The sequence below is a fragment of the Pantherophis guttatus genome, chromosome 2 (genome assembly GCF_059756535.1).
Source record: "Pantherophis guttatus breed Tessera chromosome 2, ASM5975653v1, whole genome shotgun sequence".
Taxonomy (NCBI): domain Eukaryota; kingdom Metazoa; phylum Chordata; class Lepidosauria; order Squamata; family Colubridae; genus Pantherophis; species Pantherophis guttatus.
In genome coordinates this window covers 218,070,442-218,091,158 of record NC_142064.1, presented here as the reverse complement: position 1 = coordinate 218,091,158, position 20,717 = coordinate 218,070,442, and the positions used below count along the sequence as shown (strand labels likewise).

The 20,717-nt window shown below is 36.2% G+C and overlaps 1 protein-coding gene across 2 annotated transcripts in view; it reads left to right on the top strand.

The window, feature by feature from the left end:
- PHF2 (PHD finger protein 2) overlaps nucleotides 1–20,717 on the top strand; it is a 138,056-nt gene that overhangs the window by 74,769 nt on the left and 42,570 nt on the right. For both annotated transcript variants that reach the window (XM_034437551.3, XM_087887816.1), the window contains exons 3-7: nucleotides 4,263–4,377; nucleotides 11,962–12,122; nucleotides 15,153–15,294; nucleotides 18,012–18,198; nucleotides 19,936–20,098. In XM_034437551.3, coding sequence (XP_034293442.1) covers nucleotides 4,263–4,377; nucleotides 11,962–12,122; nucleotides 15,153–15,294; nucleotides 18,012–18,198; nucleotides 19,936–20,098 — 768 coding nt within the window. The remainder of the gene's footprint in view (nucleotides 1–4,262; nucleotides 4,378–11,961; nucleotides 12,123–15,152; nucleotides 15,295–18,011; nucleotides 18,199–19,935; nucleotides 20,099–20,717) is intronic.

Sequence of the window (20,717 nt, the reverse complement as noted above, 5' to 3'; positions counted from 1 at the left end):
CAGCCAAGACTTCTTCCTTTGTTTGACAGGCACTTTGCACTAAGATTCCTACAGAAGCACTTACGTTTTAAAAAACGTTCTGACAAATGGCTACAACTCCTGTGTTGGCATATTTAAAATCAATTCACATTCTAAACTTAGCACTTTCAAGAGACACAGGATAAATAAGAGATGAGAATCCCTACCGTAGGAATCTTGAACATAAACTGAATTCTAAACAGGGAGGACAGTCTCGTCGCTTTGATTTCTGTAATTACATATCAACCTAGCCTCTTTCATTAAATCCTGATAAAAGTAATTCTGAAAGATCTGACTTTTTATGGAGGTGGGCAGCCAAGAAGTTGATTCACATCTCAGCCATCTGGCGGAACTTTTGCCCTCCCCAGTCCAGAGGGGGAACAATTGGTGAATGTTTTTCCCCACAGCTAATGGCCCCTTTCTATGCCTTAAATGCCGCACAGAAAATTGTGAGGATAGCACTAATCTTCATCTTCATTTCAGTTCCAGTTAGAAAAGATACTGATACATTACTTTCGTGCTACCTCCCAGACTATAGAAAAGCATATTAAATTGATTGTCCTACTATGCTTATATATTGTGTACTTGATTGGCTTGAAGAAGGCTGTGAAGGGCTTCAAATGATGCTCCCTCTTTCATGACATTTTGGCTGGTGTATATAAAAGGATTTGCTTAACATTAAGCAAGAGCTGTGGTGGTGCAGTGGTTAGAATGCAGCATTGCAGGCTACTTCTGCTGACTGCCAGCTGCCTGCAATTTGTCAGTTCGAATCTCACCAGGCTCAAGGTTGATTCAGCCTTCCATCCTTCCGAGGCGGGTAAAATGAGGATCCAGATTGTTGAGGGCAATATGCTGACTCTGTAAACCACTTAGAGAGGGCTATAAAGCATTGTGAAGGGGTATATAAATCCAAGTGCTATTGCTGTTAGAATGTAGAGGGAAATTAATGTATTTTGGGGGCAAGTCAGAAAAATGTTCTGTCTTCTCATATCTGTCAGCTCACTGTTATTTATTGCAGAATTTTAGGTACAAAAGATAAGGGCTGATTGTTCTTATTATGCAACTTATAGGATTTTTTTAAAAAAAATATGATGCAAGAATGTCTGGCACACACTTTCAGTGATGGATGCCTTCCAAATGTCAATATAAAAATAATTTCTTGTGCTTTCTACTTTGCCACTGTAGCCTGCTGGCTTGCTACTTTAGAAAAATGTTTTCCTTATACAACATTAACAGTAATTTTGATTTAATGGTGTTTTGGAAGGCTACTAGTATGTAGAAGAAATATGCATTTGTTAAAAATGTACTTCTTGAATAACTTGGGGAAAACAAAATGCCCCAAGGAAGCCAGAATTGCATATGAATTTTATAATAGAAAACATGATCTAAATTTTCTCTTGAAAGAGGTCTTAATTCATGAGACTTCTGGCAAATATTTTGAGAGCTGGATTGTTAGTGGTTTAACTCTTGAACAAAATTATGGGACTGTTCGCACATTAGAAAGAGGGACTACAGCTACATGACAAGCATGTTAGGATAATACTCTACATCTTAGCAACCTTTGTTAGCAGCCATAGCAAGATGGTTATTACAAGTTTCCACATTTTTTTATAGTGAGGACACTAGAGTAATAGTTAAGGCATTATGTAGTTATCAGGAAGATCTAAGTAGCCATGGAAGCTCATAGGCTGATTTTGGGCTAGTCTCTCACTCCCAGAATTATTATCAGAAAAACTGAGTGCATGAAGTTCTACTTTGAGCTTCAGGAAGGAAAAGTGGGATTGAAATCTAATAAATAATCTGACAGATGTCATATTTCATGTTTTACTAGCTAATGTACTTCCACATTTCCTAAATATGTGTTCTTTTTTGTTTAAAAGTTTTCCTCTATTTTAATATTCATACATGTGCTAACGATGCGGAAAAACACTGTATCCCTCATGGCTCTTTCATTTGATTCTGTATGTTTCCTAGGCAGAGAATTGCTTTATGAAGGAAAAAAGCAAATTGGATTTAGTAAATATACAAGAGATAATTTCCCATATAGTAAATTATTTGACAAAACTGTTAGCAAATTATTATATCAAATGGTGATTTCAATGAAATTTCTTCACAAAAGTTGAGTATGTTTGTTTGTTTGTTTGTTTGTTTGTTTGTTTAAAAGATGTGTTTGTCCATCTTATTCATCATAACCCAGGATGGCTTCCAACAACATACAACCCCCACCCCCTCCTCCAAATCCAACACACACAAAACCATTTCACACAACCAAGGCATCATAACATTTGTATCCCAAATACACATATTCTGAGTTCATCCTATGCCAATGTCTGGGGAAAACACTAGTTCTTAAGAAGGCCAGGAGTGCAGAAGCTCTCTGGATCTTGGGAAAGGGGCTGTTTCATAGGGTAGGCACTGCTATAGAATTGTAGTTTGTTTATTTATTTAATTATATCAAGAAGAATGGTAAAAACAAAATGCAATATATGAAAGATGTATGGACAAGAGGTTGACAAGAATGATTTGGAAGTCTAGAAAGGTATAAATATGTTTAGGAAATGATATTAATGTAAATTATATTTAATTAGATTGTTTTTCTCTTATTTCCTGGCTTTCATTTCTTTTACTCAGTACTTTATTCTTTGCTTTGTATAATGGTCATTTTCTCAAAAGGAAATGGCTTGACAAATAGGCACATATGTAGACACAGATAAAGATACAGAGAAAATCAATGTGCAAAGTGGTTAAAGCATAGTGTCAGAGAGTCCCACACTCTGCTACAAAGAAAACTTGTGACTTTAGGCCACTCATTACCCTTCAGCGAAACTTTCCTCACCGTTTTTGTAAAGTTAAAATCTTTACAATTAGTTCCCATTTTAGTTCTAGTTAAATGGAACACACGAGCCATTGCATCAGAGTTTATCTTGAAGGAAATGTGTACATTTAATGAGTTGATAAGATACTGGACTTTGGGAACTGCACTACTAAAGGAATCTCTTAAATATTCTCTATATAGAAAATTAGGGATGCTTTCCTCTTCCTTTAAAACTTCTGTATCAGTGGTGGGTTGCTCCTGGTTCAGTCCGGTTCTATAGAACCGGTAGTAAAACTGACGGGAGGCTCCATCCACCCGCCACGACATCATCATGGGTGATCTGTGCATGTGCAGAAGAGCGCGCGCTCCCACTGCGAACTGGTAGTAAAGGTAAGTGGAACCCACCCCTGTTCTGTATGTTCTATTAGATAGCTCATTTTTTCCTGACCTGAAGCAGAGAAGTTTGGGATTTACCTTAGGAAAGTTAGATAAAATGAGAATCAGAATCCACTGAGGATGAGAAGATACCTCAACAGGAATTATATATAAATGCTGTATATAAACCCTGATAGGGACTGTCAGACCTTATCCAGTTCACATGCTAGAACCATTATATCTAAATTGTAATTTTTCATAGGCCATGAATGTTGATATAATTAAACTTGCATTACCATCTAAGCATCATAATCATGAATAATAAATGACTGAAGGGGTTGCATCAGGAGGGCTTATAAATGTAGAGTTCAGTTTTCATGTCTTCACTTAATCTGATCCGACACATCCTTTGTTTCTTATTGAATAACAGCTAAACAGTGAGCCTTCACTCTGGCAATAGGATTTAATTCATCAATTTTTCAATTGCACATTTTAATCAATAAAATAAACATTATGAAAAGAGACAGATTATGCCTTTGTTATCTGCCTGGGCTGACTTTCTTCCTTCATACATGATTCAAAGCCTAGGTAAATAATACATTGTACCATGATTTAATTTTATCTTGCATCAGCCCTTGACATGTATGATATGTTTCTACATTGCAATTTGAAGTGCTGCTCTTAACAGTGGAGATTAAAAGTGTAGCTTAGTAAACCTGAACTCTATCCAGGATTTACATTTCGCTTTATAAAAACTGTATAGCTCACTACTTAATTATATGGCTGGCTTGTTCTCAGGGTTACTAAATTATCGCAGTTCAGCGTACTTCATATAGGTCATAGTATTAACATTTATAAACAGATGGAAAAAATGTCAAATGTCTCTTCAGAACAAAAATTAACTTTATACTATTTTGTTAGAGGTAGCATTATTATCATTATGTCACCCAAGAGGTCCTGTCAGCCTTAATAGGCAAACCAAAATGACAATTTTCTTCATTGTCATCCTCCCACACCCATTATATCTAATCCCCTTAAATTTGTTCTCTTTCAGTAAAAAAGAAAAGAAATTGGCACAAACATGACACTGGTCAAGCAACAGAAGTAAAGCCTGTCCAGAATGGTAGTCAAGTGTTTATCAAAGAACTTCGAAGTCGTACATTCCCCAGGTAAGTTGCTAACCCTATTCCTGTATCATTGATATTAGAAGGAAGATTTGGGGGCAGGTAGGTTTTCCTTGGTAAAGTATATGTAGCCAATAGCTATGTAGCTCATAAGCTTACAGATCTTGGCCTCATAGCTTTCCGCATAATTTCCTGATGCAAACAAACAAATTCCCTCGCTCTGCTTATTGACAAACACTAGGCCGTATTTGATCCTTAGAAAGCCTGGAACAGCTCCACAATGGTGGGTGGAAACAGCATATGGTATACAGTACAACTAAAAGAAATAAGTGGCGTAAGTAGTTTTCACAACTTATTGGGACATTTAGCACTCCTGAGGCATTGCTTCTCCATAGTTAGTAAGAAACAAAATTAACGTGGTGATTATGTCATTTTATTAAGGTATCTAAAATTCTTATGTTCTTCAAAGAGATTTCATTTTATGTAATTATGTAACAGTGGCTTATCAATTGGCAAGTTTCTTTTATGATTAATGAAATATAATAATGTTGCAATATTAAATATATATGGCCAAGATCTTTCTATAGTATTTACTTGCAAAAATATTGTTCAATAAAATCTCTTGCATCTTTAATTAGATTATTTTGAATCTTGTGTTCATATGAAGCATCCTAACGGTAAACAAACTACTATAGTTCAATTCCATAATATTAAAAAAAAAGGGTGGGGAGGGGAAATAGAACTGCAATTAATTCCTCACCATGTAGTGAACAAAAACTAAAGGTTATTCATGAAATTCTTCATTACAAATGTTGAGCTGAACAAGAGGCAATTAAAGGCCAAAGGTCAAAGTCTTCATTGGACAGACTGCAATGGTATGAAACAGTGACCCCCAACCTTTCCGGTTTTGGGGACCAGTGTGTATGTGGGGGAAAGGGAGAGGGAATGGTTATGTGCGAACAGTGGGAAAGCATACTGTGTTTCCCTGAAAATAAGACCCTGTTTTATATTTTTTTAACCCCAAAATAAGCGCTTGGCCTTATTTTCGGGGAGGTCTTATTATTTTGGGGCGTGAGGAACAAGGTGGGGCTCTTCTTGCCATCTTACCTGATTTCCAGGTCTGCATTTAAATATTTTGGGGAGGGCTTATTGGGGGGGGGTTATTTTAGCGCATGCGCTCAAAAGCCCGATTGGGCTTATTATCAGGGGATGTCTTATTTTCGGGGAAACAGGGTATTTGCCCATTCCTCAGGCAAGTGGAGCTGCACATGTGCTCTCTCACTGCTTCCACCGCCTGGTTTTGAATGGACTGTAGCCCAGTAGTGAGCTGCAGCCTGGGGGTTGGGGACTGCAAATTCAGGCTGCAACTCCAGGCTAAGTGTTTGATAGAAGTATCACTGGCTGTAAAAGTTTTGATCTCTTTGTTTTTACAGTTTTGACCTGGAATTAAAATCAGAAGTATGCATAACAGTATGGCATTTCTGTAAATTGAACTGTGGAGTTTGAGTGCATTGGCAGGCATAACAAAACAGTCAGCATTTTTTTTAAAAAAAAAACCCTGCTTCCTTCAACAGCAGTCCAGACTTATCTGTCTTTATAGACTCGGGTCGTTAATGTTCAACTGCTACTTGCATTATACAGCAAAGAAGACCCTTCTATTGTGATGGTTTATTCTTAAATTAAGGAAAAGGCTATAAGCTGATGTACCTTTGTTAGTGAATGGAGGAAAAGAGAGATAGGAGAATGTATTTTTTTCTTCAAACTACCATATTTTTTGGAGTATAAGACACACCTTTTTCCCCACTAAAAGTGGACACAACTTTGTAGATGACCCTCACTCTGTCAAGGACCTTGGAGTACTCATATCTAATGATCTAAGTGCCAAAGCCCACTGTAACATCATCGCCAAAAAGGCGTTAAGAGTTGTAAACCTAAACTTGCGTAGCTTCTTCTCTGGTAATATTACACTACTAACCAGAACATACAAAACATTTGCTAGACCAATTCTTGAAAACAGCTTATCTGTCTGGAACCTGCACTGATTATCGGACATTAGTACAATTGACTGTGTCCAGAAATATTTCACAAGAAGAGTCCTCCACTCCTCTGCTCACAACAAAATACCTTATGCCACCAGACTTGAAATTCTGGGCTTAGCAAACTTAGAACTATGCTGCCTTCGGGATGACCTAAGCGTAGCTCATAAAATTATCTGCTACAATGTCCTACCTGTCAGTGACTACTTCAGCTTCAACCACAACAATACATGAGCACACAGTAGATACAAACTTAAAAGTGAGCCACTCCAAACTCGATTGCAGAAAATATGGCTTCAGCAACAGAGTGGTCAATGCCTGGAATGCACTACCTGACTCTGTGATTTCATCCCAAAATCCCCCAAATGTTAACCTTAAACTGTCTACTGTTGACCTCACCCCATTCCTAAGAGGTCTGTAAGGGGTGTGCCTACCGTTCCTGTCCTAAGGTTCCCTTTATCTGTATTCATTTTATGTATTCAATTCATACATACACCTTCATTGGCTATCCCCCTTGAAAGCCACTTGTGTGCTTAGAATAAGAGGTGTAGTTTCAAAGAGGCACAGAAGAGGGCGCTCATGCCTTACCCTAAAAAGATTTTGGTACTTTATGGATGCATGTTTTTATCCCAATGAAATCCTGTGCTTTAGGTGTAAGTACAAAAAGTAACTTAATAAAGTTGGCTAAAGTAACATGCCTGCTTAGAAGAAGCTTTGACCACAATATTCAGATATTTTTGAGTAGCCTTGGATGATGAGATGCTGTTGACAAAACTGACTATTCTGATACTATATGACTATTAAGCGTGTTTTGCATCACTTCACAAACTGGTAGCTGATTAGACTATTACACCTAACCTTTCTCTAAACATCCAAACAGAATTTAAGTTAGCATTTGTCAAACTAAGATGGTAGTTTGTATTTGGTTATAAATTTGGTGGACAAAAACACATCATCAATCATTGGGTAAACGGTTTCACTGAAGGATTTAACAGCCAAAATGTAATGAGTCTTGATCATGCTAACTTATACACTTCTTTATATAAAGTCTGATGTGCTGTGTAGATGAATATTTTCATAACATTGTTATTTAAAATGTATAATTCTAGTATGTGAAGTCTGAACATTTTTAAGAACACAATTGCAGTGTTTGGGGATCATTTGAGTCAAATATTAACAGCAGAGTCAGGACAAAAAAGTTGTTTTCTTGAAAGTCATAGACTGCATGTTGTCATTTGCTAGAAATATGGTCTTCATCTACAGCAGAGTTATCATTCATCAGACAAAGGAGGAAGTATTCACTTCAGAGACTGAAAGGACTATTTACAAATAAGAGTGATTAATAGTCTGCGTCATCTCATTCGTTTTTGGATGGATTTTGAGATCCTGTGTGGTAGAAAAGATAGGAAAAGAGTCGAGTATATAATAGCTGATGCTGTAGTCAGACTCTGTGTAATGACTCTTTCTCTTGCAAGGATCATCTCAAAACATTTTTTCAAACCACATCTTCATTTCCATTGTCCTTGTTTCTTCTTCAATTTATCTTAGATAAATTAGTTAGCTCAACTACCTGCCTATCCTTCTATTTCCCCTCTCTCTCATTTTCTCCTTCTGTGGTCTTCATTTTGTTTTTAAAGATAATAATTTGATTTTTAAAAAAGATTTTCTTTTTTAAACACATTGATTTGATTGTTCATTTTTAGTTGAATTAAGCCAGAGGTCTTCAAACTTGGCAGCTTTAAGACTTGTGGACTTCAACTCCCAGGCTGGAGAATTCTGGGAGTTGAAGTCCACAAGTCTTAAAGACCTGCCAAGTTTGAAGACCTCTGAATTAAGGCTTCCTCTTCATTCAGGGATGCATTAAAATATTATATTCATTTCTGATTTTTTGATTCCATAAACAATTTTATAGAATATTAATATGTACATGTTTGCCTTCTTTGCTTGTCTTTATCAGTAGTGTCTCCCATATTGATCCCATTAATAGGTTTCTACTTTTGTGTATTTGACTCTCTTCATTTGTTTTATATCTTGCATCTGTTACTCACATGGGTATCTTTAAGGGTGATTAGGCAGAGGTAGCGGAAGAGTGATGTCTGACTTTTCTCATGAGGAAGTGTCATGTCCCCTCTCCCTAAAAAATTAATGGCCAGTATTTGGCTCAATTATTGTTCACTTTTAATACAGAAGATTGCACTATTCTGGAAATGTAGAAGAGAAAGAAGAATTTGTAAGAGCATGACTAGGAGACTCACCATCACCCTGGAATAGTTCCAGAAGAATGCCAAGAAAATATATTGGTTTTTTAAATCCATGGCACTAGAAGAGGACAGGGCGATTAAGGAAAATGGTGATGATATTTTTGCTGAAGAAGAGGATGCAGCAAAGTGACCCAATGCTCTGACATAATTCCTAATAACTTTAATGTCAAGCTTCATAATTCTAGCAGTAGACAGTATTCCTGTAAAGAGATTTGGGATGGTTTTGATGAGCCGTGGTGGCACAGTGGTTAGAGTGCAGTACTGCAGGCTACTTCTGCTGACTGCCAGCTGCCTGTAATTTGGCAGTTCAAATCTCACCAGGCTGAAGGTTGACTCAGCCTTCCGTCCTTCTGAGGTGGGTAAAATGAGGACCCATTTGTTGGGGGCAATATGCTGACTCTGTAAACCACTTAGAGAGGCCTGTAAAGCACTGTGAAGCGGTATATAAGTCTAAGTGCTATTGCTATTGCTATTTTGAACCATTTGGAAATCTTAGCTCTAAGAAGAATATGAGCCAAGGGAAGTAGCTATGATAATAGTGTATTATAGTTTGCTTTTCTATCTAAAGAAATGTCATCAGGCTAAATCAACACATTGCCATATATAAATATGAATGGGGCAAATATGTATGTACCTGATGGTGATTTTCAATAGCGGCCTCCTTGAACATCTCATTGTTAGGTGGAAAATTACGAACATGGAATAACAATAACACTTGAGCTAAACCCTCCAAGGAAGATGTATAGGCACTTGAAGGAATGATACTATAGATTCCTGAGAATCACAGCAGGTTGTAATCCTGTGATGAATGAATCTTCAGAATTTGCCTTTCCATCATTATCTAGGGCAGTTTACCATACCACTATGGGAAGGTCCCTTGGGGAGGTGCACACAGAGCCCAGGGCTTTGAAGAACATTTCAGTTGTACATTGTTACAATAAATCCATCTTTCCCAAAGTTTCATTGTATTATTTTCATTGTTCACTTGTGTTCATTTTATTTATTTATTTATTTATTTTATTCGTCTTATATGCCGCCCTATCTCACAATGGACTCAGGGCGGCTCACAACAATAAAACACAAGCCACAATAAAAATAAAGACTAAAATCTAAAAAATTTAAAATTAACCCATTAAAACCCTTAAAACCCCATCATCAGACCAGGTCAAGGGATTTGAAAAGCCAAGTTTTTAATTCCCGGCGGAAGGTGTGAAGGTCGGACGCTAGTCGGAGCTCCAAGGGGAGTTGATTCCAGAGGGTGGGCGCCCCAACCGAGAAGGCTCTACTCCTGGGGGCCACCGGCCGCCACTGTCTAGCCGACGGCACCCTGAGTAAGCCCTCTCTATGGGCGCGAACCGGGCGATTTTGGTGTTTGGATTACGATAAGTTTACACTAAAGGAAGGTGCGATGGCAAAAAGTTGAGGGATCTCTGAGCTAAGGGCTTCTGGATTGACCACAGCAGAATGACTGCAGAGATTAAAAATCGTAAGTGTAGAAATGGGTCTCTCTCAAACTGTGCTATAGAAGTGGTCTGAGGAAGTGGTTTTAATGATCAAGAGATTGTGCCCCTAAATGTTCAAGATCCCTATGGATCAGGAATAAAAAATGTGATTCAATTTGAAAAATGTTGTATGTCAAGAAATGCAGTCAGAAAACTGGGCTTTGGGAAAAGTATATTACCATCCCTCCTTTCTTTGGCAAATGATCAGCCTGTTCTTTTTCTTTCTAAGAAACTTGCTGCTTGTATGATCTCATGGTGGAATCTGAATATAATACTTCAGTTTCTTCCTCTGGAGATGTTCTTGAGGATTGCCATGGGTGCCCAAGAAAGAGGGAATAAAAAGGAAGACAATGTTTAGCTCTCAATATTTTTTTTGTCAGTCAGAGAAAATAGGAAAGGAAGAAAAAATTGCATAGGAGGGATATTCAGCAATGGATGAAAACTAATCAAGAGAAAAGTAACCTAGAACTAAGAAGAACTTTCCTGACAGATAGAACAATTAATTAGTAGAACAACTTGCCTCCAGAAGTTATGAATGCACCAACATTGGATGTTTTTAAGAAGATATTGAAGAACTATTTGTCTGAAATGGTATAGGATTTCCTTCCTAAGCAGGAAGTTGGACTGGAAAATCTCCAAGATCTCTTCCAACTCTATTATTCTATTCTATTTAAAAATAAATATTAAAGTTAAAGGCTTCAAATAATAGGCCAGCTCTATACTGGGTTGGTTGGGCACAGGGCTACCCTCTGTTAATTGGTTTTCCTAGTGCAGTGATACAAGCCTAATGAACTTTGGCCATAACAAAAATTATGGATATGGAATTTACTGATGAATTTATTTTACTGTATTTTGAATAAAATATTGTAGAACTGATAAGACTTATCCAGATATTAATATTGTATTCCATTGTATGTAGCACAATTCATTTTACAAACTGCTTGCCAAGCTCTAATCTAGAGAAAGTAAGTTTGTGCTTCATTGATATTAACAGATTTAAGTTAGTTCAAAAGTTCTAAATCTGAATATAGGATCAAATTATATATGAATAAGCCATCTGGCGTATCTATGACCACTAATATTTTCCTAGACTTAACTTCTTTAAACTTTTGTTTAAATGCTTTTTAGATTTTGACTCTATAGCCCTGGGAATTCCTGGTTGTTCCTCCACGCACTAAGCAGATGTACCTTTATTTAGCTTTTTGAAGATCAACCAAGATTGAATGTTACATGACATTACAACTAAACTAAGATTTCAACTGACCAGCACAATTTTTAAAAGAAAACAACTAATTTTCTATGAAAATTTAAAAGTATGCTTTTCCTTTGTCTTTATGGTGATATTTTGGATGAAATTTTGGATGTTGTGTCCTTAAATAATAAGTTATTGTGAGCATAATGGGGCCATGAGGACATCCTGAATTTAAGGATTCCTAGAACATGTAATTTCAGGGCAGTTAACATTTTGGAAAACTATATGTCCCAAAGTTCTGTTAATTTGCATTTGCTCATAAGTTCCATTAACAATCCCGAACCAGAAAACAATTTCTCAGAAAATTATGAATTATTTAAAATACAATCAAACCTTATGACCTGGAACAGCCTGCATTTCAAACTAGGAAGCAATAAATTCAGGGATTAGCTTGCATATAACACAAAGGAAAGATACTATTTTGAGGTTCTTCACAACTATGTAGCTGTCTGATTAAATAAAGCCAGTGGGTCAATACAGAAAGCAGGAGTTTCACAGTCTTAAAAGAAAATACTGACTTTGATGTGAGTTTATTGTATAATTGGACAAAACAAATTTGTTTTGTTTTGAATTTTTAGTGCTGAAGATGTGGTAATAAAAGTGACTGGAAGCCAACTAACAGTTGAATATTTGGAAGAAAACGGATTCACAGAGCCTATTCTCATTCCGAAGAAGGATGGCTTGGGCTTATCAGTACCTGCACCAACGTTTTATGTTAGTGATGTTGAAAACTATGTTGGTATGTATTGTTGTTGGTGTTTTACTGTAAATATGAATAATCCCTGGAGCTTTCAACTTGAATAATTTCCTATCAAATGGTTAGTAAACGATGCTGTTCACAGTGTTCATAGGATCTGTAGTCTGAAAGTTATCGGATTGGGAGGTTTACATTTTTACATTGTTTCTAATTTCCAATTAAAAATGTATCTTCATGTTTCCCAAGCCATGTGGTCATATCAGGCCCTACTGCAAGAATTGTACATTGCAGCCTGGATTTCCTTTTGACCAGCAGTCCTCTCTTTCAGACTTAATTTATGACTCAAAAAGGCAGTCCTGATTTAATGAATCTGAAACTACACAGCTTTAAATAAAGATATTTTTCTGACTATATTTCTGACTTGTTGATAAGAGGAATATAGGTAGTACCTATTCATTTTTTGGCTGTCTGAAGTTATACAATGCTGAAAAAAGTGACTTACGACCAGTTATTCCATTTATGACTGTCACAGCGTCTCCCTAAAGTCATGTGATTGCAACTTGGATTCTTAGCATTTATGACGGTCACAATATCCCATGGTCATGTGATCATCATTTGCATCCTTCCTAGTCACTTCTGGCATGTACAATCAATGGGGAAGCTGGCAGGAAGTCGCGTTTCATGGTCACAGGATGTCTTGATTAATGGCTGTGGATGATTCACTTAAGAACTGCAATTGAGATTGCTGGAATTTGCCATTACTAATTAGGGTGTTCATGTGATGTTTCGCTTAACAAAAGCTTTGTTTAATGATGGACTTGCTGGTTCCAAGGAAGCAATATCTATATGCAAATGTAGTACACTTTTTCATTCCACTTACTCTGTTTCCCCGAAAATAAGACATCCCCTGATAATAAACCCGATTGGCAAGAGAAGCCCCATCTTGCTGCACCCGCCCCAAAATAATAAGATCTCCCCAAAAATAAGGCCAAGCGCTTATTTCGGGGTTCAAAAAAATATAAGATAGGGTCTTATTTTTGGGAAAACACAGTATATAGCTACTATCTTATTGTCATTTTGTCATGCAATATACAGTACGACACCTTTAAGCTCTGAAGTTAAATTAAAATTAAATAAAATGTTAATACCATTAAAGTGGATTGAGTCTTGTGAGCTGACCAAATTTGGAATATTTTAGTATTTGTTTTATGCCAGTTTCTAGAGATGCAGTTGATTGAATCTTAAAAGACTATTGGCACTGTTGACAATGTGATGATTTCTTTTCCTATATTAATCCAAAATGTTACTTGCAAGAATCATTCACATCTTTTTGTATAGTTTGGACTAATTAGTGATTTGAAATCAGCACTTCATACTTAATTATGTTTGTATATAATCTGTGTAATATTCTGTTACTATTTACCCTTTGATTTCCATTATTGTCTTTAGGATTCCTAGGTCAACCAATGACAATACCTTGTTTTTCCTATGCTACAAACATCAAACATTTAGATCCCCCCCCCCCAAATTGTAATGTTGTAGTATATGTGGCATTTAACTAACAACCCATGCATTTTATTAGTTTTATCATGTATTATTATTTCATGAACATACAATAATGTAAAGCAAATATGATATTTACATTGCTCCTTTGTAAAGTTGTTATGCTGGTGTATGCATAAAACTTTCAACTATAATTTTATAGCAGGTCCCATCCAATTTGTACCTGGTGGGAATATCATGTTTGCTGATCCATCTCCTGTCCTTGGCAGATTTTGCTGCATTACTTGGACGCTTTTAATCTCTACTGTCTGCTTCTTTTTTAATATATATATATATATATATATTATTTTATTGTTTTATCATAAAAAGTAAAATAGAAAACAGAAGAAAAAAAACAAAATTAAATAAAAGAAAAGCATACATTCAACACTAGCAACAACAAAGAAAAAAAACAGTGTACAAAAAAGAGAAGAAAATCTGATAAAATAAATTTAACACTCAATATGTAGGATCCGCTTCTCTGTCTATCGACTGAAGTAACCCTGTTATGAAGAAGAGGGTCATCATAAACCAGAGAACAAAGCAAAGAGTTTAGCCTATGGATCTGTCATTGAGGGGTCTTTGTGCTTTCTGAGCCTAGTTGCTCTTGCAGATGTTTCATTATCCAAGCGAGGCAACATCATCATTACTAGCATTGATGAGAGGCTGATTAAACATTCTAGATTTAGAAACTTTTTCTCACTACACCTCCATTTAGTATAATCTTAATGTATACACCTTCCTTAAAAAAATCAAGCACCAAAATGAACACAAAGGAACAATGGAAACAGTGCAGTGAAACTTTGGTGGATTTATTTTAACAATGTGACTAAAAGATTCTTGGACTGTATCTGGACTTTCCCAAGGGAAGTTGACCAGAGAGTTTGGGAAATGTTGATTTAGATACACAGGCAAATGAATTTTACAATCAACATATGTTTTTACAACATTGATTGAAAAGATGGGAGGGATGCAGATGCCACCAATACGTTACTTGAAAAGTCATGTGCCTTTCACTTTTAAATGACCTTTGCACATCAACTTAGAAAAATGAATAAAAAATAAATTGTCCTGAAAATAATTATTAATTAGGAAAATATTTCTGAACCAGCATAATAGAATATTATTCTATTTCATTTTCCCAGGATTCCTTAGCTGCTCTTTGCAGCTCTCATACAATCCTAGGAACTGACAGTTGACTTAAGGAGTGGTGCATATTTGTGCTCCCAGTCCCTTCAAACTCTTTTGGGGTCTTCAAATTGAAAGTGTCAGACAGAGCAACCATAAACATAACCATAGGCTTGGGTTGCCAGGTGAACTATCTCACTTTCTCAATTTTCAAAATCGGCTTCCTATTTCTTAATATCCTTTTGCAAGTCCAGTTCTTTTTGTGCCAAAGAGCAAACTTTTTGCATGGGTACATTTTCATGGTTGCATGGAATGAACTTCTGTGTATTATACTTTGCCTTATAACTTGCACTGTATCCATGTTTACATTCCTATTTTCTTGGCTTGGTTGTTTTTCTTTAGGACCAGAAAGGAGTGTGGATGTTACAGATGTCACTAAACAGAAGGACTGCAAAATGAAACTAAAAGAATTCGTTGATTATTATTATAGCACAAATCGAAAAAGAGTTCTGAATGTAATTAACTTGGAGTTTTCAGATACAAGGTGAGTGTCAGGTTTTCAGGCCGTCTTCAAATAAATTGCTGACAGTGAGATAGTACGTGAAGCCACAGATTATAAAGGTCTTCTTTTTTTCCAATCATATTTAGAATATTTTTAAGAAGAGTAACATATGTAGCCTGTGGAATGATGGATCCAGAATTTGACTTTATTCTATAGATTAGAATACACTTTCCAGAGAAATCATTCAAATTTGCATCTCCACCTGCTTAAATTTTGTATTCACAAATTAGCAAACTATATGATTTAATTTTTATGTGGAGTAGTTGTTCAGAAAATCAAACAAGTGAACAAAAAGATTGCTAGGGAAATAATTCCATTTTATTTGTCAAGAGACTGCAGTGATAATTAATGTAGATTACAGAAAGGCTGAAGGTTGATGGCAAAATTTATTTTGTAAAGTCCACATCTTTCTATTATTTATTGTTTTAATAATATAATCCCCTTTCCTGCACAGATAAAATATTTTTTTTCTAAGCAGCATGATTACAGTTTAGGTGTTTAATTTTTTTCCAGCCTTCAGAAACTATTGTAAAGAAAGGCATTATTTTATTGCAGAGAAGTGCGCATATTACAGTATCCTCATATACTACTGATTTAATAACTGGTTAGCAAATATGTTCTTCAGCAAAGAGTATAGCATTTTAATAAGCTCTCAAGGTCTGCCTTGACATAGAGGATAACAAAAAAATAGGTTTTCAATGAGAGTATTTTATACTTAATACCTCACACAAAGAGGCATTTCAAAAATAAATTCACATCTCCATCTCAGTTTAATTAAGTTGTTTTCTATCCATTTTGAATAAATAAGCATTCAGAAAGTGCTATTTGCTTGCTCTTTCAATTATGTATGCATCTGGAATAATAAATCCTTTGCTAAAACAGTCTTCATTTAATTTCTGCTCCAATTTATTTAGAAAAGATTGTTGTATTAAACTAAGTGTCAGATTTATTTATTTATATTTAATGCATTTGTGCACCACCTTCCATTATTGGAAGGTGGTTTACAGAGCACAAAAATGCAAAATGCAAACAAATTAAAAAGTATAAAAGACCATGAAACTGTATATTTAATTGCTGCCTAATATAATATTTATCTACAGTTTTTATCCTTTTATGTTTTGTTGTACACCATCCAGAGTTGCTCTGATAGTGACATGGGCAGTTTATGAATGTGATATGTAAATAATTAAAGTAAAATAATTTAAGTAGAAGAAACATGAGACCAGTAAGGAAAAGTTCCACTGTAGAATGCTCTTTTTAGGATGTATCACCATTCGTTACATTTCCCTGTACCCCTATATTTCTAATAGCTAATAGCTCATAAGTATGCCTGTGAAACTGAGGTATGCTCCCATTCTAAACTTTTTTCCTCAAAAATAAATAAATAAATTCTACACTTCTACGACTTCGTGAATTTCTCAAGCTTACCAATTAGCTCTTTCTTTTATACAAGTGATATTAGTTTGTTTACACGATAACTACATTTGTAGAATTTAGATTCCTAAAGGTATGTAGAAATAAATAAGATTCTATCCACCCCATTTCATTTATCCCACTTTCCTGAATTTCCCTTTGTGTTTCAGAAAATAGAATGTATTTCTGGGTTGTCCCTCCCTCTCGCATCTTCCCATTCTACCTCCTCAAATAGACCTGTTTGTATGTCAATGGCCCTAGTTTGAACACTTAATCAACAGCACTTATAACTGGATTATTGTAAACCATGAGATCCAATATAAACTCTTTGAAGAGTTATGGTACCCCATTTGAACTCAATGGATTTCTTGCTTGCTTTTCACCTCAAGATGCCTAAATGTAATTCAAATGCCAAATGCACAGTGTTTTTGAATCTCATAAATGTTAAAGTTAAAATTACCATATTTTTTGCTCTATAAGATGCTCCAGAACTTAAGATGCACCTAGCTTTTGGGAAGGAAAACAAGAAAAATAAATCTGACTCTGCCTCCCAGCATCCATCTGGTATTCATCTGGCTAGCGTTCTTGCAGCAAACAGCCTGGTCAGCTTCAGCATGTTATTGCAGTCTGGCACGTGGCTTGTCAGGGCTCCGCTCCATTGCACCCACCACTGGTCAGCTGGGCTGAGCTGCTGCCGCCACTGGGGAATGCTGGAGCCTTTGCTGCTGAGCAGCTGATTGGCGGTTGGATCGGCCTCCCGGAATACCACCAATCAGCTGTTCTAGACAGCAGGGTAGCCTCCGTTCGCCACTGCCATTCACCACTGCTGAATGGCAGTGATTGTTGGCGGCGGCAAACAGCAGCAATAGGTGGCAGCGGTGATCCCCGTCACCTAGAATATCAGCAGTATTTCGGGAAGCCGATTTAACAGCCAATCAGCTGCTTGGCAGTGAAGGCTTCAGCATTCCCTGGCGGCGGCCCTCCCTCCCTGTCTCAGCATTCACTCCATAAGACGCACAGACATTTCCACCCACTTTTTTGGGGGGGAGGGGGAAGTGTGTCTTATAGTTCAAAAAATATAGTAATAAACAGTTAAATGCCTGGTAGAAGAGATGTATCTTAAAAGCAATAACAAATACAATTCCATGGGGAATGCATTCCTGGCAGGGATGCCTCTTCCTGATCTTGCCATTTTCTCAGAAACAGGAGTGTGAATCAAGAAAACTCTTTCAATGTCCTTTAATTGAGTTCAGATGCTTTAATTTTTCTTTCCTGTTTTAAAACAGAATGTCCAGTTTTGTAGAGTCTCCTGAAATAGTGAAAAAGCTCTCATGGGTGGAAAATTATTGGCCTGATGATGCTCTGCTGGCAAAACCAAAAGTGACCAAATACTGTCTGATTTGTGTGAAGGACAGCTACACAGATTTCCATATTGACTCTGGTGGAGCCTCTGCCTGGTACCACATCTTAAAAGTAAGATGCTTTATTCTAGTTAATCATGAGCAATGAATAGTGTAACAAATTCACACTAAACTTTGGAGTTTGCAGTTCTTGAAGGTAGAAATAAGAAAAATTAAGACTCAGCATATGTTGACATGCAGTGCTGGCAGTAATCTTGCTGATAGGATCATCAAAAAATTTATTCAATATAAGGAGGGGGAAGCATGGAGAAATAACTTACATTGTTTAAATATCTAAAATGTGGCTAATTCTAATGTGCAGGTATACATGTTTAATGATGGATCAAAAATACATTTGAATAAAATAGCAATAGCACTTAGATTTACATACTGCTCCATAGTGCTCTCTGTGTGGTTTACAGATGTCAGCGTATTGGCCCCAACAATATGGGTCGTCATTTTACTGACATTGAAAGGATGGAAGGCTGAGTCAATCTCGATCATGTCAGGATCGAATTCCAGACTGTGGGCAGAGGGGTTGAATAATAAAAAAACAGACTACTTTTTTGGAATTTAAACTTACTATTCCTTAATCTGTTTTCTGGAAAAATTCTGAAAATTCTGTCCCGTTTTCTCTATAATAACCCTTCAAATACTTGAAGACTGCTATCATGTCTCTATATATTTTCTGTCTCCAGGATAAACTTATAGTCAATGCCCTAGCTACTTCTCCTAAATTTTTCCTTCCAACCCCTTAGTTGCTTTCTTCTGGACATACTGTCGTTTATCAGTGTCCATCTTAAAATAGGAACCTAGAACTGAATGTAATATTCTAGTTGTATATATATATCTGAAATAGATAGCTGCTTTATGCTGGGTAAAAACCATAGTCATAGAAGAAGCTTAAGCTATTGTTTATCATTCATAAAACTATTATATATATAGAATATATATAGAATATATACAGAATAGAATAGAATTCTTTATTGGCCAAGTGTAATTGAACACACAAGGAATTTTTCTTGGTGCATATGCTCTCGGAGTACATAAAAGAAAAGATACACTCGTCAAGAAACATAAGGTACAACACTTAATGATAGTCATAGGGAAACAGTCAATATAAATCTTAAGGATACTAGCAACAAGGTTACAATCATAAGTGGGAGGAGATGGGTGATAGGAACAATGAGAAGATTAATAGTAATGCAGACTTAATAACTAGTTTGACAGTGTTGACGGAATTATTTGTTTAGCAGAGTGATGGCGTTCGGGAAAAAACTGTTGCGTCTAGTTGTTCTGGTGTGCAGTGCTCTATAACGTTGTTTTGAGGGTAGGTGAAACAGACATTCATACTTACAAACATACATACATACATACATACATACATACATACATACATATCTATATGGGTTTACTATCGAAGCAACCTGGTCTACCCAAATATGGGAAGGAGCATATTGCTTCCTTTTGCCTTTCAGCTCCAATCCAGGAGCCCTCAGGCAGTCGCTTTCACAACAAACTATTTTGTATTGAATTTATATTTACTGACAAAGAAATAAAGGGAGACAAGTATAGATCTATTTCAAGCTATTTAATTCTCATCAGCTAGCCATACCCTTCTAGATTACTCTAATCTTTGCTTTTCTACTACAGAGAAATGGGTTAAGAGAAAAAAATTTCTAGGGTTTGAATTCATGTGATCAAAGAGCTTACCATTCATGATTCCATTCTTCAAAGGCTGACAGACCCGGAAAGGTTTGAAGATAAGAAACTAAATCTGAATCGATCTAAAACAATTTTTCTGTTTCAGGGAGAAAAGATATTTTATCTCATCAAACCAACCTCTGCAAATATCTCCCTCTATGAGCGTTGGCAGTCAGCAGCAAATCACAGTGAGATGTTTTTTGCTGATCAAGTGGATAAATGTTACAAATGCACAGTTAAACAAGGACAAACACTCTTCATTCCATCAGGTAAGGAAGTGGTTGCAGTTGCTTTCAACATGTTTGTTGGTTTGAATCCTGGAAGTACAAATCTAAAATGATGAGAGCTAAAATAGAGTTATAAAATTTCCAGTTAATTTCTCTAGAATATGAATCCATTGGTTCTGCAGCATGCAATACTCAGTTATGTATCTGTGGAGAGACTACATTCCAAACAACAAATAAATAACACGACCATGTCATCTTTTAGTAAACCAGATTTGGATTTTTCAAAGGATGAATCTCAATTAGGAATAGTCTTCCAGACATTATTGAACTACATTTCCCAGAATCCTTCACAATTGGCCATATTTGTTCAGCTGTTAAGTATTTTAGTTCAGCAATATTGGTAGGGGTGCATATTCTTGGACTAGATGTTACAAGGGTCAGAAATTCATATGTACAACACTAATATATGAGCAGTAGAATGGATCATTCCATATTTAACTCTTGCTGAGTCACCTTGTAAATGCCTCACTGAATTTTTCATCATTAAGGTCTCAACTGGAAAGCCAGAGATAAGTCTAGCAAAGAATAAGGTGTTCACAAAGAATGTCTATAGGAGAGGATAAATTACAAAGGAAGGGCATATTCCTTTTCTCCCAGCAGC